Source organism: Dipodomys spectabilis, unplaced genomic scaffold (genome assembly GCF_019054845.1).
Source record: "Dipodomys spectabilis isolate Male_0828 unplaced genomic scaffold, ASM1905484v1 ptg000366l, whole genome shotgun sequence".
NCBI classification, from domain to species: Eukaryota; Metazoa; Chordata; class Mammalia; order Rodentia; family Heteromyidae; genus Dipodomys; species Dipodomys spectabilis.
Genome location: NW_024871043.1, coordinates 1,069,992 through 1,097,465, shown reverse-complemented (window position 1 = coordinate 1,097,465; position 27,474 = coordinate 1,069,992). Strand labels below are relative to the sequence as shown.

Sequence of the window (27,474 nt, the reverse complement as noted above, 5' to 3'; positions counted from 1 at the left end):
TGAGTATCCTCGAGTGTGAGTGTGAGTGTGTGTGTGTGTGTGTTTGCCTGGCTGGGGACACCTCTGAGGGACCGCCTCAGCCTTGTCACCTGTGAGCACCCAGAGATGTGCCAGCTGCCACAGGCTCCAGCCTGTCCTTGGGCAGAGACCCAGAGAAAGATAAAGGTCTGGGCCCGCGTGCCCAGGAGCCCTGAGGTCGCAGGGCAGGAAGCTACCATTGCACAATGTTTCATGCGGCTGTGTGGAAGGCCATACCAGATAATGGTCAGCGGCGATGAGGACAGAGGAAGGGACAAATCAACCCAAAGAAGCCATCCTGGACTGGGCATGTTCTAGAGAAATGTATCTGTGAGTGTATGTGTGTGTGTTTCACTAGGCAGAAAGCCCCTTACCATACACACGTGAGCATGCGCACACATGCTCACGCAGCTGTACTCTAGGTAGCAGAGAAATAACGGGCATCTGGAAGTGGCGCTGTGGCTCAAGTGGTAGAGCGCTCGCTGAAGAGCTGCAGAGCTGAGGGACAGCGCCCAGGCCCAGAGTTCAGGCCCCACGACCGACAAAAATAAATAAAGGCATCTGTGCCCACGCAAAACCAATGTGTAATCCAGTGGGAGGGGGCTCCTGTCAACACTTGGGGCATGCGCACACAGGCACACACACTCTCCTGCCCTTCTCCAGGACATGGAGTAATTCCCCATGTGGGGGTGGGAGGGGTGCCACAGCCTTCGTCTCTGAGCCTCCCTGACTCCTCGGAGGACGTGGACATGTGTGCACACATTTCCCGCCCCATTCACAACACACAAGGGCGGAGATGGAAGGATGGCTGTTGTCATCAAACACAAAATGCCCACAGATCTATGACAACACACACACACACAACACACACACACACACCTATGTATGGAAAAAGGGGGGGGGGGTCGCTGCATGGTTAAACTCGGCCAATCTACCTGGCAACCAGGGTGGAGAGAGGAGACTGGAGGTAGGGGGAGGGGAGAGGTGTGATCTGGTGGGGGGAGGGGTCTACACACACATCTACACATGTACACACACGCTGGGGTGTCCACACGTCTCAAGCATGTGCCGGCGGCATGCATGTTGGTGTGCATGTGTGATCACGCCTGCTGCTATCTACGTGCGGGGTGGGCAGGGTGGGGTGGGGGACAGTCCATGGCAGGGGAGGTCTGCCTGGGGAGTGGAGGGGGGTGGGGCTGCCTGGGTCTGTTTTCAGGGAGAGCTTGGAGCAGGGGGATGGAGTGGGAAGGTGGGGGGGGTATTGCTCCCGATATGAAGGGGGGAGGATCTGGGAGAGAGAAGGGCAGGGGGACTACAAGCCCAGCGTCCCCCCAATGGATGACGCCAAGACCACCCCCAGCACCACACAGCAAATGATGATCATGATTTTCTTCTGCAGACAGAAAGAGAGATGAGACAGAGACAGAGTGATGGAGAGAGAGGGCAAGACAAACCGACAGACCAACAGATGGGGAGAGATAGGGGTGTGGGGTGTAAGAAAAAAAGAAGGGAGGGAAAACAGAAAAACAGAGTCAGAGGCAGAGATAAGGCCTGCTCCCAACTGTATCACCACCGCAGCCCTGGCCTACTCCCAGCCCCGCCCACCGTCTTCCTGGCTGGCCCCCAAACCCCATCCGGCCATGAGAGTACCCCCTGCTCACCCTCCGGGCCTTGCTCTGATATTTCACAGCTTTCTTGGTGTCAGACACGGCTCGCTCTACATAGTCCACGGAATGTTCCACGTTGTACTCGATACGGTCAATCATCTCTCCCTGGAGACAGAGGTGCATGAGGCCTAGATCTGGCAGTCTGATGGAGGCTGGATGGGGTTGGTCGCGCCCCCCCCCCCCCCCCCCCGCCGTGGAGTGGCAGAGCCCACGTACCTGGCTTTCCACGAGCATCGCCATGTCCACAAACATGTCGTGCAGCTCTCGGATGCTGGTTTCCAGTTTGATGATCTCATTGTGTCTCGTCTCGATCTCATTTAGGGCCTGCTTTGTCATCTGGGAGTCCATTTTGATCTAGGATGATGAAGCAGAGAGTAAGGGCTGTGTCTTCAGCCGTCAGTGTGTCCGGATTCAAATCCTGGTGTCCTTTCCTAGCAAAATTTGGAACCACTCTAGGACTCCGTTTGCCCCTCCCTCCCCCAATAGAAAATTCAAGACCCTAGCAGGGTCCATCTCAAGTGCTATAGTGAAAAATCACAGGAGGCTGGGAATGTGGCTTAGTGGTAGTGTTTGCTTAGCATGCACTGGGTTCGACTTCTCAGTACCATATACACAGAAAAAGCTGGACGTGATGATGTGGCTCAAGTGGTAGAGTGCTAGCCTTGAGCATAAAGAAGCTCAGGGACCATGCCCAGGCCCTGAGTTCAAGCCCCAGGACTGGCAAAAAGAAAAAAAAAATCATACCAGTTTGGAAGAACGCCTGGTAATAAAGGGAAGTTTGCTAAATTACAGGAAATGAAACTTGGCGGGAACCCACCACCTCTGTCTGCCCCAGGACAGCTAGCACACACACCAGGGAAGCTCAGGACAGAGAGATGGGCAGAGGCAGACGGGGCGGTGGAGGGGACACTGCAGGTGGGAAAGGAGCAAGCTAAGGAGACTCAGAAGAGAAGGTCATGTGCCCACAAGTCACCCAGAGCCTGCATGAGATGAGGCAGGAGATAAAAATCACCACTCAACTCACAGTCGGATCCCTCAGACCCCAGACTCCTGGCCTGACCCAGGCATTCACATCCTATTCACTCTAAAGCCGCCAGGACTCGCCATTATTACAGGCTTCACACCTTTGACAATCGATGTAACACTGGGCCATTCTTCCTTTCTTTTTTTTTTTTTTTGGGGGGGGGTCGGTCGTGGGGCTTGAACCCTGGGCCTGGGAGCTGTCCTCAACTCTTTAGCTCAAGGCAAGCGCTCTACCACTTGAGCCACTGCGCCACTTCCAGTTTTCTGGTGGTGAATTGGAGATGAGAATCTCATGGACTTTTCTGCCCAGGCTGGCTTTGAACCTCGATCCTCAGATTTCAGCCTCCTGAGTAGTTAGGATTATAGGCGTGAGCCACAGACACCTTTCTTCCTTCCTTTCTTCCTTTCTTTCTTTCCTTTCTTTCTTTCTTTCATTGTGAGGCAGGTCTTGGGGCTTGAACTCAGGGCCTGGATACTGTCCCTGAGATTTTGTGCTCAGAGCTATGTCTCTACTTCTGGCTTTTTGGTGGTTAATTGGACATAGGAGTCTCACAAACTTTCCTGCCCGGGCTGGCTTTGAACTGTGATCCTCAGATCTTAGCCTCCTGAGTAGTTAGGATTACAGGGGTGTGCCACCAGCATTCAGATTCCTGTCATTTTTACACGTAGACAGCGTGGAGAGAGCTATTTGAGGGTGAAGGACGCCTCTCCTCAGAGATGAATTTGACCAAAGTTAATTCAACAAAGATCAATTATTCAAACAGCAATTTACTGAGATCTATTAAACAATCACAGTACATCCTTTTTTTTTTGGTGCTAGTACTGGGGCTTACGCTTGGTGCCAGCTCAAGGCTAATGCTCCATCGCTTGAGCCACACCTCTACTTCTGGCTTGTGCTGGTTAATAGGAAACAAGGGTCTCATGGATTATTTGGCCCAGGCTGGCTTTGGACCTGGATCTTCAGATCTCAGCCCCTGAATAGCTAAGATTTAAGTATGATTCACTAGTGCCTGGCTTCACAGTGTTGTTGTTTTTTTGTCAGTTGTGGGGCTTGAACTCTGGGCCTGAGCGCTGTCCTTCATCTCTACCACTTGAGCTACAGCACCACTTCCGACTTTCCTGCCCAGGCTGGTTTTGAACGGTGATCCTCAGATCTCAGCCTCTTGAGTATCTAGGATTAAAGATGTGAGCCACCTGGCTCACCCACCCCTTTTTGTTGGTTAACTGGAATTAATAGTCTCATCGACTTTCCTGCTTGGGCTGGCTTTAAACCACGATCCTCAGATCTCAGCCTCTTGAGTAAAGGATTACAGGTGTGAGCCACCAGTGTTTGGCTTCACAGTGTGTACTTTAAATCTAGTCTAGAACCATTATTCAGAATCACTAAGCCCCCAGAAGCAAAAACAAAGACAGAACTGAATAGGCCAGGGCAAAAGTCCGTTAGGAGAGAGAAGAACTTAGGTTAAGAAAGACCCATCCATTCACATAGAAAAAGATAGGGCAAGGCAGTGAGCAATTCTTAAGCAAAACATATATATGTGTGTGTGTGTGTGTGTGTGTTTATCCATTGTGGGACTGGGTGCTGTCCCTCAGCTCTTCAGCTCAGGGCGAGAGCTCTTGAGCCACAGTGCCACTTCCGGTTTTTCTGGTGGTTTTATTGGAGATTAGAGTCTCACAAACTTTCTTGCCTGGGCTGGCTTTGAACCATGATCCTCAGATCTCAGCCTCCTGAGTAGCCAGGATTACAAGTGTGAGCCACCAGCGCCCAGCAAGCAAAACTAATATTTTTTTTGAAAAATGTAGAGAAATGAGTCATATGGTGAATGATGAATGCTTGGGTGGGGACCGTTAGCAGACTTCTACCACTTGAGGCACACCTCTAGCCTGAGTTGTTCTGATAAACTGAAGCTAGAATCCTGTGGATGTCTGTACAGGCTGGTTATAAATGAAGACCCTCCAGATCTCAGCCTGCTGAGCTGGATGATGGAGTGAGCCACTTGCACAGAATTCGGACTCTGAAACTACATTGGACTCAAAATCGTTGGCAGGTTATTTGACCTTTGGGGAGCTTGTTTTTCACGTCTGTGAAATGGGCAGCGCACTGAATGAGCTTGCAAGGAAGAGTAAAATAGGCAGAGGGCTGAGAACACCCAGCTTTCAAGGTCACACGGCTGTTTCGAAGGGCGGGGACTTCCTGCCCTATCCCATGGAATTCCCCACTTCCCGGTCCCAGCTGCCCACGCCCGGCCATTCCAGAGTAGACCTAGGATCTAGGTTCAAGTTGAACCTGAGGAAGTCCCCCAAAGAGGCCCCATCCCACCCCAGGGGGAGGGCTCACATCGTCCGTGAAGATGGCCAGCTTCCCGCTCTCCAGCATGTCCTCCAGCTCTTCGTTGGTCGTGGTCCTGCCGGCTGTGGAGAGAAGGGACTCCCTGCTCAGGGGCTGGGCCCACTAGGGAGCCTGCGGTGGTGGGGTGGGGCAGGACCCGGGGGCCCCCTCTCCCACCGGCTTTAGGCCAGGCGCCCCCGGGGAGGGTGGAGGAGACCAGGGGTATACGCACTGATCTCCAGCTGCCGCTGGATCCGGTCCTTGCAGCGGTCTCGGTACTTGGACTGAGTCGCATTATACTCGGTCATTACCTCCACGAACTTCCGGGAGAGTGTTGAGTGCTGGGGGGGGGTGGTGGTGGAGCACAGACAGTGGGGTGGGCAGGGGGCAGAGGTGCTGGGCAGACTTAGTTTACCGCCCCCCCACAAATGCGGCCCATTCCACGCCAGCACCTGCCAGAGACCTGAAGATACAGCCCAAACCCGCCCTTCACCGTAACCCCGCCCACACAAGGCCACGCCCACTTGCCACGCCCATGTTATGGCCCCGCCTATCCGTCTGGCCCCGCCCCCAAGCGCTCCAGGCCCAGCTCCTCCCATCTCTTCGCAGGCCCAGTCCAGCCTTCGCCTCCTACCTGGGTCTTGCGGATGCGCAGGTCCGCGGAGGAACGGTTCAGCCCCTCTTCCTGTTCAATGCTTTGCTCAATCGCTGTGGGACAAAGGGTGCAGTGACTGGTGGGAGACCTAGGGCAGGTGGGGTGAGGGGTCTGGGGCACAGGAAAGGCCGACACCCAGAGACAGGCTCTGGGCCTGGGAAGAGATGTCATGAGTGTGGAGAGGACGGGCAGTAGAGGAGGCAGGGAGAAGGCCAGGCCAGCAGATAAACAAGCAAGTGTATTTTGGGGAGGGGGGGGTCCCAGGCAGGTAGCAGGGGAGGTTGCCTGAGGTCATGTCATTAGCCAATCCTGAGCTATGCCTTTTTCTTTCTTTCTCTTTCTTTCTTTCTCTTTCTTTCTTTCTTTCTTTCTTTTTTATTTATTGCCAGTCCTGGGCTTGAATTTGGCCTGGGCACTGTCCATGACCAGGCTAGCACTCTACCACTTGAGTCACAGCCAAACGTCCAGCTTTTTCTGTGTATGTGGTACTGAGGAATCGAGCCCAGGGCTTCATGCATATGAGGCAAGCACACTGCCGTTAAGCCACATTCCATGTGCCACTAACTTTCAACTGAATAGGGGCAGAAATCCACCCTGCAGAATTTTTTTGGCAGGGGAAAGGAGAGTATTGGGGAATTGAGGTTTGAACTATGGACCTAACCCAGTCAAGCATTTACCACTTGAGCCACACTCTCAACTCCTTGATCCTTCATTTTTTCTAGTATCTCTACTTTTCTTTTCTTTCTTTCTTTCTTTCTTTTTTTTTTTTTTTGTCGGTCATGGGGCTTGAACTATGGGCCTGAGCGCTGTCCCTCAGCTCTTCAGCTCAAGGCTAGCATTCTACCACTTGAGCTACAGCGCCACTTCCGGTTTTCTAGTGGTTTTATTGGAGATAGGAGTCTCATGGTCTTTCCTGCCTGGGCTGGCTTTGAACCTCGATCCTCAGATCTCAGCCTCCTGAGTAGCTAGGATTAGAGGCGTGAGTCACCAGCGCCCGGCTTCTTTCTTTCTTTCTTTCTTTCTTTCTTTCTTTCTTTCTTTCTTTCTCTCTCTTTCTTTCTTTCTTTCTTTTTTTTGTCGGTCATGGGCACTCTCCCAGAGTTCTTCAGCTCAAGGCAAGTGCTCTACCCTTGAGCCACAGTGCCACTTCTGGTTTTCTGGTGGTTAATTGGAGATAAGAGTCTCATGGACTTTCCTGCTTGGGCTGGCTTTGAACTGTGACCCTTAGATCTCAGCCTCCTGAGTAGCTAGGATTACAGGCATGAACCACCAGACCCAGCTTGGATCTCTAGTTTTCTATGGGTTGGGCCCAGATCACAGTCCTCCAATCTCCTCCTGGGTAACTGGGATTATAGGCATATACTACTGGAGAGAGGGAAGAGAGGAGGGCCTTCTTTTTTGTTGTTGTTGTTTGTGCTGATACTGGAGCTTGAACTCCTGGCCTGCAAAGCGATCCCTTGTCCTGGAAGTTCATATGTCTAAAAGGTGTCTTGGAAAAGTGAAAAGATGAACTAGAATTCCTGCTTCTGGATCATGCACACCTAATACCACCATTCAGATTTTCTGAAAAAGAGCATGAGGTACGATCTAATAGAGTTAGATCAGAAAATGCAGCAGAGATGAATCACTCAGCCTGCCCGTTCCAAGGGCCTCTAGGCTATTCCTGAGAACATGGCTTCTCTGAGCTGCTGGCAGCTGCTGTGGGGAGGTATGAGGCTGGCCTACACCCCAAGGATCCCCTGCCAGCAAAAGCAGGCATAGTTAATGAGTGGCGGCTCTGGCCTGAGGATGTGGGGAAAGCATAGGGATACCTAAGAAGGAATACTCAATGTGCTGGCCTGGCTGAGGCCCTGTTTCAGATGTGGGGCTAGGCCAAGTATGGAGGGAGGAGTCTTCTATGTTGTTTCATAGACTTTTCAGGACAATCCTGAGAATTCTGTGATATTACCTCCTGTTTCAGACTAGAAACTGAGACTCAAATGGGTAAAACAATTCAAAGTCAAGTTCAGCTACCAACTAGAAGAGCCAAGGCGCCTCTCCTCTCTCTCTCTCTCTCTCTCTCTTTCACTCTCTCCACCATTTGAGTCACAGTTCCATTTCTGGCTTTTTAAGCTGGCTTCAAAACAGGATCCTCATATCTCAGCCTCCTGAGTAGCTAGGATTATAGCCCTGAGCCTCTGGCATCCAGCTGGTTTTCTCTTTTTCTGGACATCTGAACGGTCAGCTTCTTGTGTGTGTGTGTGTGTGTGTGTGTGTGTGTGTGTGTGTGTGTGTGTGTATGTATGCACGCAGGTATGTATGTATATCATAGTTGAACTCAGGGCCTGCGCACTGTCTTTGAGCTTTTTCACTTAAGACTAGCACTCAGCCGGGCGCTGGTGGCTCACGCCTGTAATCCTAGCTACCCAGGAGGCTGAGATCTGAGGATCACGGTTCAAAGCCAGCCCGGGCAGGAGAGACCGTGAGACTCCTATCTCCAATAAACCACCAGAAAACCGGAAGTGGCGCTGTAGCTCAAGTGGTAGAGCGCTCGCCTTGAGCTGAAGAGCTGAGGGACAGCGCCCAGGCCCAGAGTTCAAGCCCCACGACCGACAAAAAAAAAAAAAAAAAGACTAGCACTCTACTACTTTGAGCCACAACACCACTTCTGGTTTTCTGGTAGCTAATTGGAGGTAAGAGTCTCAAGGACTTTCCTGCCTAGGCTAGCTTTGAACTGGGATTCTCAGATCTCAGCCTCCCGAGTAGCTAGGATTACAGGCGTGAACCACTGGTGCCTAGATAATTTATTTATTTATTTATGTGCTTGACTTTATTGTTTTAATGGGCGTGACTTCCGGGCCTCTTGTTCTGACAGCTTCTCACTCAAGGCTGGTGCTTTACCACTTGAGGTACACTTCCACTTCCAGCTTTTTGGTGGTTAACTGGAGGGAAGTGTCTTGAACATTTATTTGCCTGGACTGGTGATCCTCAAATCTCAGCTTCCTAAGTAGGTTTGATGGTAGGCATGAACCATTAGAACTTTATTTTATTTATTTATTTATTTTTGTCGGTCGTGGGGCCTGAACTCTGGGCTTGGGCGCTGTCACTCAGCTCTTCAGCTCAAGGCTAGCGCTCTATCGCTTCAGCCATAGTGCCACTTCCGGTTTTCTGTTGGTTAACTGGAGATAGGAGTCTCACAGTCTTTTTCTGCCCGGGCTGGCTTTGAACCACGATCCTCAGATCTCAGCCTCCTGGGTAGCTAGGATTACAGGCGTGAGCCACTGGCACCTGGCAACCGATACTTTTTAAAAAAATATAATCTTTGTAAAATTTCACTTGGAGTAAAAGATTTTACTGGGACTGGCAATGTGGCCTAGTGGTAGAGTGCTTGCCTAGCATGCATGAAGCCCTGAGTTCCATTCCTCAGTACCACATACACAGAAAAAGCCAGAAGTGGCTCTGTGGCTCAAGTGGTAGAGTGCTAGCCTTGAGCAAAAGAAGCTCAGGGACAGTGCCTACACCCCAAGTTCAAGCCCCAGGACTGGAAGAAAAAGAAAAAGCTGAAAGTGGCACTGTAGTTCATTTGGTAGAGTGCCAGCCTTGCGTGAAAAAGTTAGAAGCAAGTGTCCAAATCCCGAGTTCAAAATGTAGTACAGGTGCATGCGCGCGCGCGCACACACACACACACACACACACACACACACAGAACAATCTGGGCACTGGTGGCTCACATCTATCATCCTAGCTACTCAGGAGGTTGAGTTCAAAGCCAGCCTGGGCAGGAAAGCCCATGAGACTTATCTACAATTAACTACAGAAAGCAGGAAGTAGTGCTGTAGCTCAAAGTGGTGCAGCATTTTTGGCCTTGAGCAAGAAAGTTCAGGGACAGCATCCAAGCCCTGAATTCAAGCCCCATGACCACCAGCAACAACAATAACAAAAGAGTTAACAACAACAAAAAAAAAAACAGTATTTCTGGGCTTGGCGGTGCAAGCCTGTAATTGTAATCCCAGCATTCAGAAGGCTGAGACTGGAGGACTGGGAATGTGGCCTAGTGGTAGAGTGCTTGCCTAGCATGCATGAAGCCCTGGGTTCAATTCCTCAGTACCACATACACAGAAAAAGCCAGAAGTAGCACTGTGGCTCAAGTGGTACAATGCTAGCCTTGAGCACAGAGAGGCTCAGGGACAGCGCCCAGGCCCTGAGTTTAAGCCCCAGGACTGGAAAAAAAAAAAAAAAAAGGCTGAGACTGGAGAGTTGAGAGTTCCAGGCCAGCTTGGGCTATATAGTGAGATCCAGCCTCAAAAAGGGAAAGAGAAAGAGACAGGAAGAAGGAAAGGGCTGCTGAGCGCTGGCAGCTGATGCCTATAATCCTAGCGACTCAGGAGACTGAGATCTGAGGAACACAGTTCAAAGCCAGCCCAGGCGGGAAAGTCCCTGAATCTCTTACCTCTAATGAACCACCAGAAAACCAAAAGTGGAGCTTGGCTCAAAGTGCTAGAGTGCTAGCCTTGAGCAAAAAGAGCTCAGGGACAGTGCAAAGGCCCCCAGTTCAAGCCCCACAACCACAACCAACTTAAAAAAAAGAAAGAAAAAAACCAAGTTTTGAAATTGCTTCAATTTCCCCTACTGTACAGATGAGCAGGCTGGGGGTAGGCTGCTCGTAGAGGCTGGGTTTGCTCTGCTGGGATTTGCACCGATCCCGGAACAGAGCGTTTCCATCTCACACACTCACCTTGAGTGCAAGGAGCTTGTTGTTACCCATCAGCCTCCGCAGGGTACCTATGGCCTCTCTGAATCTGAGAGGACATCCGGCTTTTGTCCTTGTCTCCCTAGCCCAAGGTCACTGGGCCAAGCACCATGTCAAGCTCCTGTCCCTAAAGCTTAGCGGTGATGGGCTTCACACACCGTAGGTCCTTGGCAAAGGCTCCAGATGCTGAATTACGATCGGTGCACAAATTAGCCTCCCGGTAGCATTGTTATTCCCGGGGTACCAGCACACGAGGAGGTTCCCGACCCACAATGCTTTGGGGGAAGGTGGTTATTACCAGCGCCCAAGTCCTTAAATTAGAGTGAATACATGAGCACTTGGCAGGGCTCTCCTGAAAACGTGCCAGCCCCTGATGTCAGCCACACAGTCCAATCTGGCCTGAGCTGACAGTACTGATACAGGAGCGAGCATTTCTGAACCCATCCATGCTGGGGCGGGGAGGGAGGGGTGCCAGGACAAATAAGGACTTCACAAAAGCGAAGTCTTGTTTTTCAAAAGCAAAGACCCTTTTCCCAAGGGATCTTCACCCTGATGGAACCCACAGCACTCAGATGCAAACCTTCCTTCGCTCATGTCTCTGTCATGTCATTCTCTATACAACTGGGACTAAGCAGGGGTGCCGGTAGCTCATGCCTGCCTGTAATCCTAGCTACTCAGGCCAGCCCAGGCAGAAAGGTCTGTGACACTCTCCTCTCTAATTAACAAGCAAAAGGAGGGCTGGGAAGGTGGCTCAGTGGTAGAGCGCTTGCCTTGCATGAATGAGGCCCTAGGTTCGATTCCTCAGCACCACATAAGCAAAAAGAAAAAAGCCGGAAGTGGCGCTGTGGCTCAAGTGGTAGAACGCTAGCCTTGAACTGAAGAGCTGAGGGACAGCGCCCAGGCCCAGAGTTCCGGCCCCACGACCGGACCCAAAAAAAAAAAACAAGCAAAAGGAAAGAAAAACGAAAAGCCAGAAGTAGAGCTATGGCTCAACTGATAGAGGGCCAGCCTTGAGTGGAAAAAGCTCAAGTCAAGCCCTGAGTTCAAGTCCCAGGACTGGAATATCAACAATAAAAACAACAACAACAACAAAAGATCTGGATAGCCGGGCACCAGTGGCTCACGCCTGTAATCCTAACTTCTCAGGAGGCTGAGATCTGAGGATTGTGGTTTAAAGCCAGCCTGGGCAGGAAAATCTGTGAGACTTATCTCCAATTAACCACCAGAAAAACGGAGGTGGCGCTGTGGCTCAAGTGGTAAAGCACTGGTCTTGAGCTGAAAAGTTCAGGGACAGCACGCAGACCCAGAGTTCAAGCCCCATGACCAAAAAAAAAAAAAAAGAAGATCTGGATGTAGAGCAGGGTTATGGTGGTACATGCCTATAATTCCATCACTCAAATCTAGGCAAAAGGATTGTGAGTTCTAGACTAGCATGAGCTACACAGTGAGATCTTGTTTCAAAAACCCAAGGGCTAGGGTGTAGTTCATTGGTAGAGAGCTTGTCTAGCACGTACAAGGCCCTGAGTTCCCTCCCCAGCTCTGGGGGAGAAAAAGAAGCAGCCAGGCACCATTGGCTCACAGCTTATAATCCTAGCTACTCAAGGCTGAGATTTAAGGAGCGAGATTTACAAGCCTGGGTAGAGAAATTCTCAAGGCTCTTATTTCTAATTAACCAGCAAAAAGCCAAAACTGGAGGCTTGCCTCAAGTAGAGTACTAGCTGTGAATGAAAAAGCCAAGCAACAAGGTAAGGTCTTGGCTGGGAATGTGGCTTAGTGGTAGAGTGCTTGCCTAGCATGCATGAAACCCTGGGTTCCATTCCACAGTACCACATAAATAGAAAAAGCCAGAAGTGGTGCTTTGGCTCAAGTGGTAGAGTACTAGCCTTGAGCAAAAGAAGCTCAGGGAAGCCAGGTGCCAGTGGCTCACGCTTGTAATCTTAGCTACTCTGGAGGCTGAGATCTGAGGATCACAGTTCAAAGCCAGCCTGGGCAGGAAAGTCCATGAGACTCTTATCTCCAATGAACCACCAGAAAACTGGAAGTAGTGCTGTGGCTCAAGTGGTAGAGCACTTGCCTTGAGCTGAAGAGCTCAGGGACAGTGCCCAGGCCCTGAGTTCACACCCCAAGACTGGCAAAAGAAAAAGAAGACTCTAAGGCCTTGAGTTCCAGCCCCAGGAATGGCACGCATGCACACACACACACACACACACACACACACACACACACACACACACACACACAGAGCAGCAGCAGCAGCAGCAGCAGCAGCAAGTCTGGGTTTTGTGCTTTCTCACTGTTTAGGAATCTGGCTCCCAGAGGGTTGTTTTTTTTTCCTCCTTAGCTCAGAATTGCACTCCTCACCTTTCAACTTGGACCGGACCTTGTTGGCCGTCTTTTTGATGTCTGCAGTAAGATCCTCCAGCTCCTGTTTGGTCTCTAAGGGGAAGAAGCCGAGGAGGCTGAGTGAGAAGTCTGTGTGGAACCCCAGTAACCTTCCCCCCACACCCCATCCCAAACACCTGAAAGCAACACTCACTCTCATCTGGGTTGGGGGCGGCCAGGATGGCGCTATGCTGTTTTTTCACCTGCTCCACGTCTTCCGACAGCTTCTCAATGCAGCCTCGAATCTCCTCCACCTGGGGGGGAACCACCCATGACACCCAGCCAAGTGCTGGGGAGATCCAGAGAGTCTCCAGGGCTCAGGGAATAAGGTCAAAGGCACAGGGGAGAAATAGGGGCACAGCAAAAGGGAAGCTGTTGGGAAGGGGCCCGTTTCTGGGTGTGGGGCACTGAGGATTCATTACCTGTTCGAAGAACTCATCCATAAAGTGGTCTCGGTCCACGTGGACCACCTCCTCTTCATCATCACTGTCTTTTGCCTGGAAGATAAAGGAAGATAGATCCGTCCATGAGCAATCTTCACCCTGGTCCCTGAGGCTGGGTCTCTCCCCTTTTCCCTACCATGCAACCACAGGTGCTGCTCCCAGCTTAGGCTCAGAAAGGAGGCTTCAAGAAAGACCTAAACAGGCTGGGAATGTGGCTTAGTGGTAGAGTGCTTGCCTAGCATGCATGAAGCTCTGGGTTCAATTCCTCAGTACTGCATAAACAGGAAAAGCCAGATGTGGTACTGTGGCTCCAGTGGTAGGGTGCTTAGCCTTGAGCAAAAGAAGCTCAGGGACAAGGCCCAGGACTGGCAAAACAAAGGAAGGAAGGAAGAAAGGAAGGAAAGAAGGAAGGAAGGAAGGAAGCAGGAAGGCAGGCAGGCAGGCAAGAGAAGAAAAGAAAAGAAAGACCCAAATGCTGGGCATTGGTGGCTCATGCCGGTAATCCTAGCTCTTCAAGAGGCTGAAATCTCAGAAGCACAGTTCAAAGCCAGCCAGGCAGAAAAGTCCCTCCAATTAACCACTCAAAAACCAGAAGTGGCACTGTAGCTCAAAGTGGTAGAGTGCTAGCCTTGAGTAAAAGAGCTCGTGGACAGTGCCCAGGCCCCACAACCAACCCCCCCCCCCCACAAAAAAAGGAAGGGGGTGCTGTGAAGGCACCAAAATTCTGAATGAACGTTAGGTACCATAGTATTCTATGGAACTTGGAACTCAGGGCCTGGGGTCTGTCCGTGTGTGTGTGTGTGTGTGTGTGTGTAGCCTTATGGGTACAGCTTCTCACTGGAAGGGGATAGTATTCAGGGCAGCTGCTATTGACCAATCAGGATGGATGTATTTCAATATTTTAACCATCAGCTAAATGTCAGTCTTGCAATAATTGGCTCTGAGCTCCAAGAAGGATTCTGGAATCCACTGGTGTCTCTGGATCCTGAACTTTCCTGATATGCTTCCACAATACCTGCTCAGGCCTCAATGGACTCCCCTTCTTTTCCCCTCCACCTTCCCCCCCCCCCCCCCCCGGCCTCGTGCACCTGACCAGCTACATCTCCTATACAAGGTCACTTCACAGCCAATGGCAGGGCACAGGGAAGGTGGGTGAGTGAAGCAGACAGCACCCGATCCCTCTTCCTGCGCCTTCCTCCTGCCACCCACCCTCACTCCTCTTTCTCGGCCAACTTGTCTCATGGATTCAGTCGTGGATTCAATTGCTTTCACCCAGCGCCTTCCAACAGCACACCCACCCACTCCTGCTTGCTTGGGTTTTCCAGTTGCAGCCGGCAGCTGCTCAGCCCTCCACCCCCGGGGCTCACAGACACAAAGGGAGTTACCCACCCACACCGCCACCGCCACCAACAGACAGACCGGGGCCACAGACAGAAGCACTGACATAAAGGCGCACAGAAATAGTCCTCGACACCCACACGGAGACACACTGCCACGCTGACGTTTGCTGCACACAGGCCCACAGCAGAGCTGCACGCCGACACGTGGACACACAGATGTGTAACGCACTCAGAGGGACAGCAGGGACTCGGAGGGGCTGGGTGTGCAGGTTCACTCCGCTGATTGGAAGATGCAAGGGACAGAGCCTTTCCTATCCTAACCCCACGCTCGTTTTCTGCTTGGGACTGAGGTGTGAAGGCAAAGTTGGACCCCATCAACCTTAATTACATTTGGAACTCTAATGGGCCCCAGTGGAAATTTAAACAAGAATGAATCCCAGGTTCCAGAAAGAATCTGGCCAGGCTCAGACAGAATCTAGCTATAAGAGCCTGAATGAATAAAATCAACTCAGGATGTCAAATGGCCTCTGTCTGAGGCTCCACCAATGGAGAAGCCCCAACTCGGCCTAAGGAGATTGCAGACGGGCCTGACAGGCCTGCGCAGAAATCAAACAGGCTCAAAGTACACTCTACTAGGCTAGACAGACTTCAGACAGCTCAGATCGAACCTAGACAGAGTCAGATGGGACCTAGATACATACAATCTGGATAGTCAAGAGTGCTTGGGATCAGCAGAAATCCACAAAACCGGGAAGAACTGCAAAGACCACAGAAGCCATGCTTCTCCAGGTCCCTAAAGCCTCTAATCCATGCCCTGCCCAAATGACACTCTGGGGAGTCTGGGTACATACAGCCTCAGGGGTGAAGCACTCCCAAACATCTGGCTGCAAAAGGAACTTCCTGCTGCTGCTTTTTTGTTATTGTTGTTAGTCCTGGGGCTTGAACTCAGGGCCTGGGGTCTGTCTCTGAGCCTCTCTGTGCTCAAGGCTAGCCCTCTACCACTTGAGCTACAGGGCCACTTCTGGCTTTCTGGTAGTTAACTGGAGATAAGAGTCTCATGGACTTTCCTGGCTAGGCTGGCTTTGAACTATGATCCTCAGATCTCAGCCTCCTGAGTAGCTAGGATGAAAGGCATGAGCCACACTGGTGCCCAAGGCTTCTTGCTTGTTGAACACAGCTGGTGGCCCTGGTGGGTCTTGTGGGGACCCTCTGAGAGGATTGTGGCTTCTAAAATCTCCATTCAACTCAGAAACATCCCTAGAGAGACCTTACTTGGCCCAAAGAGGCTCTAGAGTGCAAGATTCATCGTGGAGATCGGCCAGTTTCCCACTATAGCTGCTAAATTCTCAGTCCTCAAACACCAGCTGCCCTGGAAGACCCCCTCTGAGCCTTACTACCCACCCATCCAGCCTTCCACCCTCATGAAGATCAGGGGTCCCTCGCCGGTCCAGGTGCTTGGGGACTTTTCTGTCTCTTTAGGAAGTCCTTCCTAAAGTCTAATGTCACTCCCTCCTGTTGTTCCTAGAGATTTCTTTCTGGAGTCTCCAGGCTACCTATTTACTTGTCTTTGAGTAAAGAGGGAAGAGAGACAGAAAGGCCCAAGTCCAATTTCTCTGGTATCATTACAAAGAGAACGGAGAGCTAATAATCCTCCACGTTTATAAACACATTTATAATCCTTTCTGATCTTCAGCCCAGCTCAGGGAAGAGAGAGAGCTAAACAAACAGTAATATCCCTCTTTCCCTGATGAAGGATCAGAGGAAAGTGGCCAGACTGAACAAGGCTGGGACACTGTGGACACCAGGCCTGCTCTTCCTGATCAAGCCTTTTCTGGGGAGGGCTTCTGTGCCTGGAAAACCTAGCAAACACTTTGTTGTTGTTGTTGTTGGTCATGGGGCTTAAACTTGGGGCCTGGGAACTCTCCCTGAGCTCTTTAGCTCAAGGTGAGTGTCTACCATTCGAGTCACAGAGCCACTTCCGGTTTTCTGGTGTTAATTGGAGATAAGAGTCTCATGGACTTTTCCTGCCCAGGCTGGCTTTGAACTGCGATCCTCAGATCTCAGCCTCCTGTGTAGCTAGGATTACAGGCGTGAGCCACCAGCACCTAGCTCCCCAAGCTCTTTTTGCTCAAGGCTAGCACTCTCCCATTTTGAAACTCAGTTCCACTTCTGGTTTTCTGGTAGTTCGTTGGAGATAAGAGAGTCTCAGGAACTTTCCTGCCCAGGCTGGCTCTGAGCCGATCCTCAGCTCTCAGCTTCCTGAGTAGCTAGGATGACAGGCGTGAGCCACCAGTGCCTAGCAAATGTTTTCATTTGTTAGTTCCTTTCATGAGTCTGACACTCTTGTTTTCTCTTAGTCTTCATTAAAACTCTGTAAGGCCCATTGGCCAACATAATTACAATTATGACATTTAGACAATGAGCTGCTGCTCTGTGCACTCCGCACGTGTTTGTCTATGTGTGTGTGTTTGGTTTGTTGAGATGGATGTATACTTCATATACTAGATACCCTCAAACTCAAGATCCTCTAGTCTCAAGCCAGGTACCAGTGGCTCATGCCTATAATCCCAGCTACTCAAGAGGTTGAGATCTGAGGATTGCAGTTCAAAGCCAGTCCAGGAAGGAAAGTCTATGAGACTTTCATCTTCAATTTGCCAGCAAAAAGCCAGACATGGAGTTATGGCTCAAGTGCTAGAGCAGCAGCCTTGCGTGAAAGAATGAAGGGACAGCATTTAGGCCTGGAGGTCAAGTCCCAGTATTGGCACAAAAAAAGAAAGCCACAAAACCCTCTACCCTGCCTCAGCTTATTGAGTGCTGGGATTACAGGTGTGTGACACCATGCTTGGCTTACCCACTTAATTCTTACAACAACCTCCTAGGGTAGACATTATTATAGTCCCCTTTTAAGGATGGGGAAACTGAGGTAGAGACAGGCTGAAGAATTTGCCCCTGGTGAGCTGCTAGAAGATCATGTGACTTCTCTCCTCTGAGTCTTTGGACCACATGTAACTACCCTACCTAGCAGTCAGGAGGCCACAAAACAAAGCAGGAAAAATGCCTAACATTATCGTGAAGAGAACATGTACTTCATGATGGCTGGCTATTGCCTCTTGCTACTTTGTTACACATAAAGAGACAGGCTCAGATACAACCTGCATCACCTATATAAGGCTATGTAAGGCCAAGAGGACCAGAGGTAGAATGTAAACTCAGAGTCTACTCTGTTGTATCCTAAGTGTGTTTGAGCTCCTATGATCAGAACAGGACTTTCAGGAAGAGCCCAGACAGGAAGCCGGGACTTCCAGCCTGAAAGAGACCTCCTGTGGGGCTCCAGGGAAATCTCAGGTCCTCTCTGGGGTCTGGTCCATGAGAGGGTAATTTTCAGATGAGTGTTCAGCAAGGGTCACATTGCTCCAAGATGTATGTGTTAAATAACAGGGAGAGTCTCCAATTCTAGAAGTCAGAGCAGTCTAAAAGCACTCGGGCTGCAGGCACCAGAGACAACATAGGAAAAGACACTCAAGTTGTTCTATTTTTCTTTTCTTTGTTTTTTTTTTATCTGTGGGGCTTGAACTCAGAGCCTGGGCACAGATCCTGAGCTTTTGTACTCAAGACTAGCGCTCTACCACTTTGAGCCACAGCTCCACTTTTGGTTTTCTGGTGGTTCATTGGTGATGAGAGTCTCATGGACTTTCCTGCCCGGGCTGGCTTTGAACCATCATCCTCAGACTTCAGCCTCCTGAGTAGCTAGGATGACAGGTGTGAGCCACTAATGCCTGGCAAGTTGTTTCTCTTGATAGTGGTCCTGGGCTACAGGTGGGAAGGTCCAGTCTTGGCCTTCTCACATCCATGCTGGGGTCTAAGACAACACAGTTCCTACCCCTTCCCCCAACTGGTTATCACAGTTGTGTGCCACACTGCATGGATTTTACATTTCTTTTCTATCAGTCCTGGGACTTGAACTCAGGGCCCTGCACTCCTACTTGGCTACCACTTGAGCCACACTTCCACTTCCATCCTTTTTGGTGGTTAATTGAAGATAAGAATCTCACAGCTGGATGCTGGTGGCTCACGCCTATAATCCCAGCTACTCTGTGCCCCCTGAGTAACTAGGATTACAGGCGTGAACCACCAGGCCCCTAGCCACAACGCTATTCTTATTTTCTTATGGTATTTGAGGAAATGGAGATGCAGAAAGACTAAATAACATGCCCAGGATTATTCAGCCAGTGGGGATGCTAACAAGGTGGAAGCACATGGATTTGGACCCAGACACTGTGCTCTCTCTGCCTCGAGACTTTGCAGGCTCTTGAGAACATTCTAGAACCTCTGTGGAAATGGAAGATACTCTAGTTAGGCCTCCAGCTTCTCTCTTGCCTCCTGAGGCCTCTCAGGGCCCAGGCTTTCCAGATCATAGATACCAGAGGCCCTCACGTGTGTGCGTGTGCGCGTGTGCGTGTGTATGTGCGTGTGTGTGCGTGTGTGCGTGAGCGCACCCATGCGCATGTGCAGATGGAGGAGACAAGGATAGATACATAAATGGATGGTGGAGGGGAACAGTGTGGGCCGCCAAGTGAGTGACCAAGAAACAGATGGCAGTGAGAGGTGACAGGAACAGAGGTGGAGAGAGACTGGAATCAGGTGGCAGAAAGTCAGACAGAGACTGTGCACGGGTGCGCACAACAGAAAGCCCGTGCCCACCAGGTGTGTATGTGTGTGTATAAACACAGTGCCCATGCACACTGGCACACACGGCTCACCCACACTCCTCACGGGCACAAAGGTTGCCGTCTGATCAGGAGGTAGAACCCTCTCTGCCCCTGCCCCTCCCTCTCTGTCCATCTGTCTCCCTGGCTGGGGCCTCTCTTCCCTCTCCCTCCCATGGTCCAGCCCAGCCCTTGTCTTCAAGCCCCTGCCCATGCCTCCTCTTCTCCCCTTCTCCAGGAGTTATTCACTCAGCTCACAAACAAGTGTGATTTGTGCCAGGTTCCCTCTGGGTGCTGCAGGAACATGCCAAAGATCCAGTGTGGGAGACAGAGGGGGGAGGGGAGGAACAAGGTAATTTCTGACCATGCAGAATAGCAGGAAGGGAAAGAGGAAGAGATGGCTGACTGGAACAGGTGCAGGGACGTTTTACACAGGATGGGCAGGGACAAGCTTTCTAATGAGGTAACACATGAGCTCAATGCGGGGCTCACATGTGGGGAAACTGAATTCAAGACAGGGACAGGGGCTGGGAAGGTGGCTCAGTGGTAGAGCGTTTGCCTTGCATGCCTGAGGCCCTGGGTTCGATTCCTCAGCACCACATAAGCAGAAAAAAAAAAAGACAAAGGGATAGCAAGTGCAAGAAAACTTAAGCAGGAGCTGGGAATGTGGCTTAGTGGTAGAGTGCTTGCCTAGCATGCATGAAGGCCCTGGGTTCCTCAGTACCACATAAACAGAAAAGGCTGGAAGTGGTGCTGTGGCTCTAGTTGTAGAGTACTAACCTTGAGCAAAAGAGCTTAGGGACAGTGTCCAGGCCCTGAGTTCAAGCCCCAGGACTGGCAAATAAACAAACAAACAAACAAACGTAGCTGGGCACCAGTGGCTCATGCCTATAATCCTAGCTACTCAGGAGGCTGAGATCTAAGGATCCTGGTTCAAGGCCAGCCCAGGCAGGAAAGTCTGTGAGACTCTTATCTCCAATAAACCACTCAGAAAACCAGAAATGGTGCTGTGGCTCAAGTGGTACAGCATTGCCTTGAGCTGAAGTGCTGAGGGAGAGCACCCAGACCCAGAGTTCAAGTCCCACAACAGACCAAAAAAAAAAAAACTAACAAAACAAAAAACAACCTTAGCCGGGCGCTGGTGGCTCACGCCTGTAATCCTAGCTACTCAGGAGGCTGAGATCTGAGGATTGCGGTTCAAAGCCAGCCCGGGCAGGAGAGACCGTGAGACTCCTATCTCCAATAAACCACCAGAAAACCGGAAGTGGCGCTGTAGCTCAAGTGGTAGAGCGCTCACCTTGAGCTGAAGAGCTGAGGGACAGCGCCCAGGCCCAGAGTTCAAGCCCCACGACCGACAAAAACAAACAAACAAACAACAACAACAACAAAAAAAACAACCTTAAGCAGAGATTAGGTAATGAACATAAAAGGCAGAAAAGGCCAAATACCGGTGGCTCACACCTGTCATCCTAGCTACTCAGGAGGCTGAGATCTTAGGATCATAGTTCAAAGCCAGCCAGGTAGGAAAGTCCATGAGACGCTTATCTCCAATGAACCACTTGAAAACCGGAAGTGGAGCTGTAGCTCAAAGTGGTAGAGGGCTAGCCTTGAGCGAAAGAGCACAGGGACAGCGCCCAGGCCCTGAGTTCCAGCTCCACAACAAGAAAAAGGCAGAAGAAGTCCTGTGTACATGGAAGAAGTAAATTCATTTAAAGGGTTTCCTGATCACTGTCTATACTCTGGGCCACTCTGTTCAACCTCGAATCCCAGCCTTCCTCCAAGTCCCTAGAACATCCTTCCTCACGCTCCCCCCACCCCTCTCCTCCCCCATGGCTCACTCTTCTCCTACCCTGGCTCCCTCCTTGGATCCTGAGGCAGTTGAGGACCCTCCCCACCCTAATTGCCTCCCCTCCCCTCCCCCCGGTCCTAGGCCAGCCCAGCACCTCTCAGCACCTCTCAGATACTAACCAAAGATGTTGTGAAACAGATACTGAAAATCTGGTTGACACCAGCTGTGCCGTGGACACGCTGTGTGACCTTGGATAAGTCAACATTTTTCTGTAGCCCTCAATGAACTCCAAAATAATAGTTTATGTGATGCTCAGTAGAAGCATACGAATCATACATGAAACCACCTAGGAACACAAGGCCTAGGTGGGCACAGGGCACTTTATGCACAGAAACTACTTTTATTTGTTTTATTTCAGCTTTTTTTTTTTTTCCCCAGTCCTGGGGCTTGAACTCAGGGCCTGGGCACTGTCCCTGAACTGCTTTTGCCCAAGGCTAGTGCTCTACCACTTGAGCCACCGTACCACTCCTAGCTTTTTCTGTTTACGTGGTGCTGAGGAATCGAAGGCAGGGTTTCATGCATACTAGGCAAGCACTCTACCACTGAGCCACCTTCCCAGCTCTAGTTCAGCTTTTTGTGTACTGATGAAAGTGGGTTTTGAATTCAGGGCCTGGGCACTGCCCCTTTGCTTTTTCTGTTCAGGGCTGATTCTCTACTACTTGAGCCACAGCTCCACTTCTGCTCTTTTTTTTTTCTGGTTCATTGTACTTTCTCTGATTTGGAATCTAGATCCTCATATCATAACCTACTAGAGTAGCTAGGATTATAAGTGTGAGCCATAGAGTCTGGCTAGAAACTTTTTTTTTTGGCCAGTCCTGGGGCTTGAACACTGTCCCTGAGCCTATTTGTGTTCAAGTCTGATGCTCTACCATTTGTGCCACAGCACAGGGACTTTTCTGCCCAGGCTGGCTTTGAACCATGATCCTCAAATCTCAACCTCTTGAGTAGCTAGGATGACAGATGTGAACCCCTGGTGCCCAGAGCAGACACTACTCTTAATCCCCAGGAGCACCCTAGACATTGCAATCTATTATTGCTCTTAGCTCACATATGAAGAAGAAGTTAAGGAGATGGCTCAGTGGTAAGAATAGCTACCTAGCACGTACCAGGCCCTGGGTCTAATCCCTAGCACTACAAAACACAAACAACAAAAACACACAGGAGGCCCAGACAGGTTCAGGTCCAGCTATTTATCCAAGGTCATATAGGAAGCAGGGCGAATTCGAATTTGAACCCAGTCTCTGCCGCCCACCTGTGCCCTGAACCACTTGATGATAAACAAAGTGGAAAAGCCCTAACCGTTGCTGGAAAGAGAATCAAGCCCCAGGGCTGCCACCTCTCCCACACTTGTCCCTCCCAAGATCTCAGAGACCCCCCCCTCCTTCCTTCCCACACCCCGGCCCCACCCAGCCTCTCCTACCTCCTACCACCTCTGGCAGGGAGACCCTCACACTCTAGGCATCTGACAAGCAGGCAGCTCCTTTCTTCTAGGCCCGCCCCCTCCCAAATCCAGTCTCCCTGAGCCATGACTAAGAGCAAAGCCATCAGCACTTATGGGGGGGGGGGGGGCACTGCCTCCTCCACCTGACTGCCCGAGCCATCAGGTTTTCTCACCTCTGAGCAGGGAACCCTCACTGGCTCGCCCCCCCCAGCCCCTCCCTTCCTCCCCACCCTCTCTAATTATACCACAATTCCACCACTACCCCAGCCCACCCCATTTGCCATTTCTCTGGGAATCTCAGAATCATAGAATGGTTTTGGCTGCAAGGTGTGCGTGTGTGGGGGGGGGGGGGGGGGAGGAGGCAGTGTCTAAGTTCCAATCAGATTTCCTCCCTTATTAGCTGTGTGACCTTGGATAAATGATTTAATCCCTCTGTGCCTCAGTTTCTCCAGTACAAAATGAGATAGATACTAGGCTGTCTTCCTGCCTGGTCAAACCAGGAGCTTGGTGGTGTTCCAATGAGATCACAGTGGTTACCGGCTTTGCAAAGTGAACCCTGATGGAAGGCAGCGGATGTCAGAGCTGGCTGGTCAGAATTCAAATCCTATCTTTTATGAGCTTTGTGGCTTTAAGTTACTTAACCTCTCTGGGCCTCTGTTTCCTTATTTATCAGACAGAAGCACCCGAGTATTTGATTTATAAGGTAGTTTTGAAGATCAAAATTGATTTAATATGTATTAAACACTCCAAATATCAGTGACTGCTATTCTTGTCATCAGACAAAAATGCAGAAAAAGTTTAATAATAAAAATAAATATATCTTCCAAGTCGCTCCCTGAACTGCTAGCCCCTCCTCTTTCCACCTGCCGACCTGTCTCTCTCCAGAAACAGCAGTCAATTGCTTCTAAGACCCACTCAGAAAGCTGGGGTTGGGGGGGGGGGGTCCCTGTCCCTAGATGTGGGGAGGGGGAGCCTTTCAAAGACAGTTCTTTACCTTAGTATCAAGATTTCTGAGCCAAAGGCCAAAGAAGCAGAGTCCCATGTCAACTTGGCACACTTGACCACCCAGATTCCTGTCTGACCTACCCCCATACAGACTTTCTTGATGACCTTGGGGAAGTCCCTTCCCCTCCTCTGAAGCTCGGTTTCCTCATCTGTCAAACAGCAGCACCGTGGTGAGTGACAACCCAGAGGCCCCAGGTTACAATCACTGCATCAAGTGCCAGTGGCCACAGGACAAGGCCAGTCCCATTAGCATAACCCCTGGGCCACCATCCCACAGCAGGCTGCCACCTCTGCCTCCTTGGGCCCCCAGGTCATTTCTCCAAATGCTCCAGCGCCTGAAACCATTTCCCCCCTGCCCCATTCTCTAGCTCAATAGAGTAGCTTCCTTGGCAGCCTTGGGGGGAGGGGGGGTCTTCTTCCCCAGGCACCCAGACATCACCCACTGCTTGGCCCAGTCCTGGAGCTGGGCCTCTTCAGGCCTCAGACCAGGGCCCACACAGGCCTGCCCCTGGCTGCTCCACTTCCCTCCAGCCACACAGTCATGTCACACAACCCCCTCCAGGGCCCGGTACGTGGACTGTCCTTCCTTCTCCCATCTCTGGGGTCACCTCCACTCAGACCCTGGCCCTAGGCAGTCTCCTGAGTCCGTCCCCCGTCCCTGTCACTGAGAGGTGCCCCCTCCTTGCAAGACACACACACACACACAGCCAGGTGTTGGCCTCTCCTCTCAACCTGTGTCCTTCCCCCATAGTCTCCCCAAATCTGGGTCCCCCCCTACATACTCCCCCTCCTTAGCCTGGCCCAGTAGCCACCACCATTCTTCAAAATCTGCTCCTGGGGGGGTGGTACCCCCCCCCATTTTCTCCTAACATTCACTCTTCTCATCCCCAGGCTAGACCCAGGGCTCTCCTGGGGTCATGAGACGTCCAGGCCCTAAGACCTCCCCTGCCCCCTTGTGCTTTAATGGCCTCCAAACCCTTCCAGGCTCTGCCCCCAAAATGCAGGTTCACCGGAGACATCAGAAGCCTGGAGCTCTTTGGGGTGCCCCGGGCTCCCAGCCTCGTTTCATCCTTCGCCCCCCCTCCTGGCCCCAGCACCATCCCCATCACTCTGTCCCCACGCGCTCCCCCAAATATTGGGGTCCCGCCCCCCCCTCCTCCTCCATCCCCAGGGCTCACACTCCGCAGCTCCTGGGTCCGATCCTTCATCCTGCGACGGCTCCTCCTCCTCCTCGTCCTCCTCCTGCCTCGGCGGCCGCTCACTGCCTCCCACCTCGGAGCTGGGGGCCGGGGGTCTGGGGGCGCCGGGGGGGGGGCGCCGAGGGGAGCTGCCGCGGAGGCTCAGGCGGGGCGGCGGGGGGTCGAGGGCCGGGCAGGGGCAGGGGCCTGGGCCGCTGGGCTCTGCCTGGGCTGCGGTGGCGATGCGGCTGCGGCACAGGGCTGGATGGAGGGATGCGGGCGCCGGAGCGCGGGGGAGGGGGGCGGAGGGAGGGGGGAGGGGGGCGGGGGGCGGGGTGGGGGCGGGGGCAGGGGCATGCGCAGCGCCCGCCGGGGGGCCGGGGGCGCCTGGGGGTTGTAGTCCGGCGAGGGAGGGGGGGTGCGCGGGGAGGGGCCTGGAGAGACCCGGAGTGGGCGGGGGAGGGCCGAGCCGCGGTGGAGATGCGGAGAGGGAGATGGAGGGCCAGCAGCCGCCTGCGATGCCGGCCGGCCCCGGGCGGGGTGGGCTGAGGGGGCGAGCCCAGGGGAGCACCGGCCTAGGAGGACGGGGAGGCCGAGACAGAGCATCCTGTGCAGGGTGCTGGTGCGTGCACCTGCCGAGGACCCCCTCAGCCAGCCAGCCCGGGTCCCCCCCCCACCAGGCTGAGACTCCAGAAGCAACAAGGCTGACCCCCCACCCCCACCCCGACCCCCTCCCCCGTGTGGATTTTGGATGCAAGGAATCAGCCCAGCCTTGGCCGCGAAGAGGGAGGGATGGGAAGAAGGCTCACCCTTCCCCAGCCTACCTGGGTGCGCAGCAGAGGGTCTCTCAGAGCTCTGACTCGCTCACCCCCAGGGACAGGGTGCTCACCACCTCCTGAGAACTTCTCTCCCCCCTTCCCCCATCTGAGATGGCACTAGTTGTTCAAGATGAAATTTGGACGGGCGCCAGTGGCTCCCACCTGTAATCCTAGCTATTCAGGAGGCTGAGATCTGAGGATGGTGGTTCAAAGCCAGCCCAGACAGGAAAAGTCCATGAGACTTCTCTCTAATTAATCACCAAAAAAAAAGGGAGCTGTGGCTCAAGTGGTCGGGGACAGCTCCAAGGACCTGAGTTCAAGCCCTAAGACCAGCAGGAAAATAAATATATAAATAAATAAGTAAATCCTAGTCTCCCCATGTGACTCAGCTGGTAGAACACCTACTTAGAACCCCTGTCAGGCCCTGGGATCCATCATGCTTTATACCTGGGCCCTGGAAGCTTAGGCCTGTAATCCAAGCTACTCAGGAAACTGAGATCTGAAGTTTGATGGTTCAAAGCCAACCCAGGCAGACAAATCCAAGAAGCCAGAAGTGGAGGTGTGGCTCAATGGTAGAAAGCTAGCCTCGAGGGAAAAAGCTAAACACGAGGCTGAGTCCTTGAGTATGCACACAAAACCCAGCTGCAAGTTACCACCCTTTTCCACTGCCTTCTCCCCACCTTTCCCCTCTGTTCATCGTAGCCTCACATCTGCTCTCCCTGCCCAGGCAGGGGGCTCTGGGTCGCTGTGGGTTAGGCTTTGACTCTGCTTTTGCCAAGTACTCAAGGAAACCCATCCGCTGGATCTGGGTCAGGCCAGATCTTTTGGCAATGTTGACACTCTGAGTATTGTGGATCCTCCACTCCAGCTCTTACCTGCTGACCCCATGGCCAGCCTCTGGGTATTGTCCAGAGCCTTCTCCCAGGCCCCGCCTCTCCCATCATGCTTCACCCTCAAGCTCCCCTGAGTGCTATCCCTGAATCCTTCCCTCCCTCCCTCCCTCCCTCCCTCCCTCCCTTCTCTCCTTCCTTCCTTCCTTCCATTTCTTCTTCTTCCTCTTCCTCCTCTTCCCCCTTCCCCCCCTCCTCCCTCCTCTCCTCCTCTTTTCAATCCTGAGGCTTGAACTCAGGGCCTGGGCACTGTCCCTGAGCTTCTTTTGCTCAAGACTAGCACTCTTCCCATTTGAGCCACAGCGCCACTTCCAGCCTTTTCTGTGTATGTGGTACTGAAGAATCAAACCCAGGACTTCATGCATGCTAGGGCAAACACTATGTCGCTATGCCGCTAAGCCACATTCCCAGCCCCCTCCTCTTCTTTTTTTTTTTTTTTTGGGGTCCCGTAGTAGGGCCTGAACTCTGGGCCTCGGCGCTCTTCAGCTCAAGGCTAGCACTCTACCACTTGAGCCACAGCGCCACTTCCTGCTTTTTTCTTTTTGCTTATGTGGTGCTGAGGAATCGAACCCAGGGCCTCTGGCTTGCAAGGCAAGCGCTCTACCACTGAGCCACCTTCCCAGCCCCTCCCCTTCTTTCTTTACATGCACTTTTCAGCCCCTGCATGTGGACCTACACACGCCAGCAAGATCTATTGCCTCTGAAAAAGCCCTACTGTGTTTACGGGCTGGACACCAAATGCAAAGGGACTAAACGTGATCAGAGACCCGAGTAGGAGCCAGATACAATGGTTCATGCCTATAATACTAGCCACTCTGGAGGCTGAGACCTATTTTCTTCTCTTTTGTTGTTGTTGGTGGTGGTGGTTGTGGGGCTTGAACTCTGGTCTTGGGTGCTGTTTCTGTGCTCTTCAGCTCAAGCCTAGGCTCTACCACTTGAGCCACAGTGCCACTTCTGGTTTTCTGGTGGTTAATTTGAGTTAAGAGTCTCACAGACATTCC

The 27,474-nt window shown here is 52.0% G+C and overlaps 1 protein-coding gene across 1 annotated transcript; it reads right to left on the bottom strand.

Moving 5' to 3' along the window:
• Positions 1 to 1,233: 1,233 nt before the first annotated feature.
• Stx1b (syntaxin 1B) lies at positions 1,234 to 24,811 on the bottom strand. The gene is made up of 10 exons (XM_042666868.1): positions 24,766 to 24,811; positions 13,226 to 13,300; positions 12,958 to 13,057; positions 12,783 to 12,857; positions 5,672 to 5,745; positions 5,270 to 5,378; positions 5,047 to 5,120; positions 1,902 to 2,039; positions 1,680 to 1,790; positions 1,234 to 1,411 (listed from the first exon to the last, which is right to left on the bottom strand). The coding sequence occupies exons 1-10, from the start codon at positions 24,793 to 24,795 to the stop codon at positions 1,331 to 1,333; spliced, it is 867 nt and encodes a 288-aa protein (XP_042522802.1). The 5' UTR covers positions 24,796 to 24,811; the 3' UTR covers positions 1,234 to 1,330.
• Positions 24,812 to 27,474: the final 2,663 nt, after the last annotated feature.

What these genes read in the sequence shown, in the direction of transcription:
- Stx1b (XM_042666868.1), bottom strand. Translation starts at nt 24,795, where the DNA reads ATGAAGGATCGGACCCAGGAGCTGCGGAGT. An exon ending in TGGCCATCTTCACGGACGAT is followed by an intron (nt 2,040 to 5,046) that starts GTGAGCCCTCCC and finishes TCATCATCCTAG; the next exon opens with ATCAAAATGGACTCCCAGAT. An exon ending in ATCAGAGCAAGGCCCGGAGG is followed by an intron (nt 1,412 to 1,679) that starts GTGAGCAGGGGG and finishes TTCTGTCTGCAG; the next exon opens with AAGAAAATCATGATCATCAT.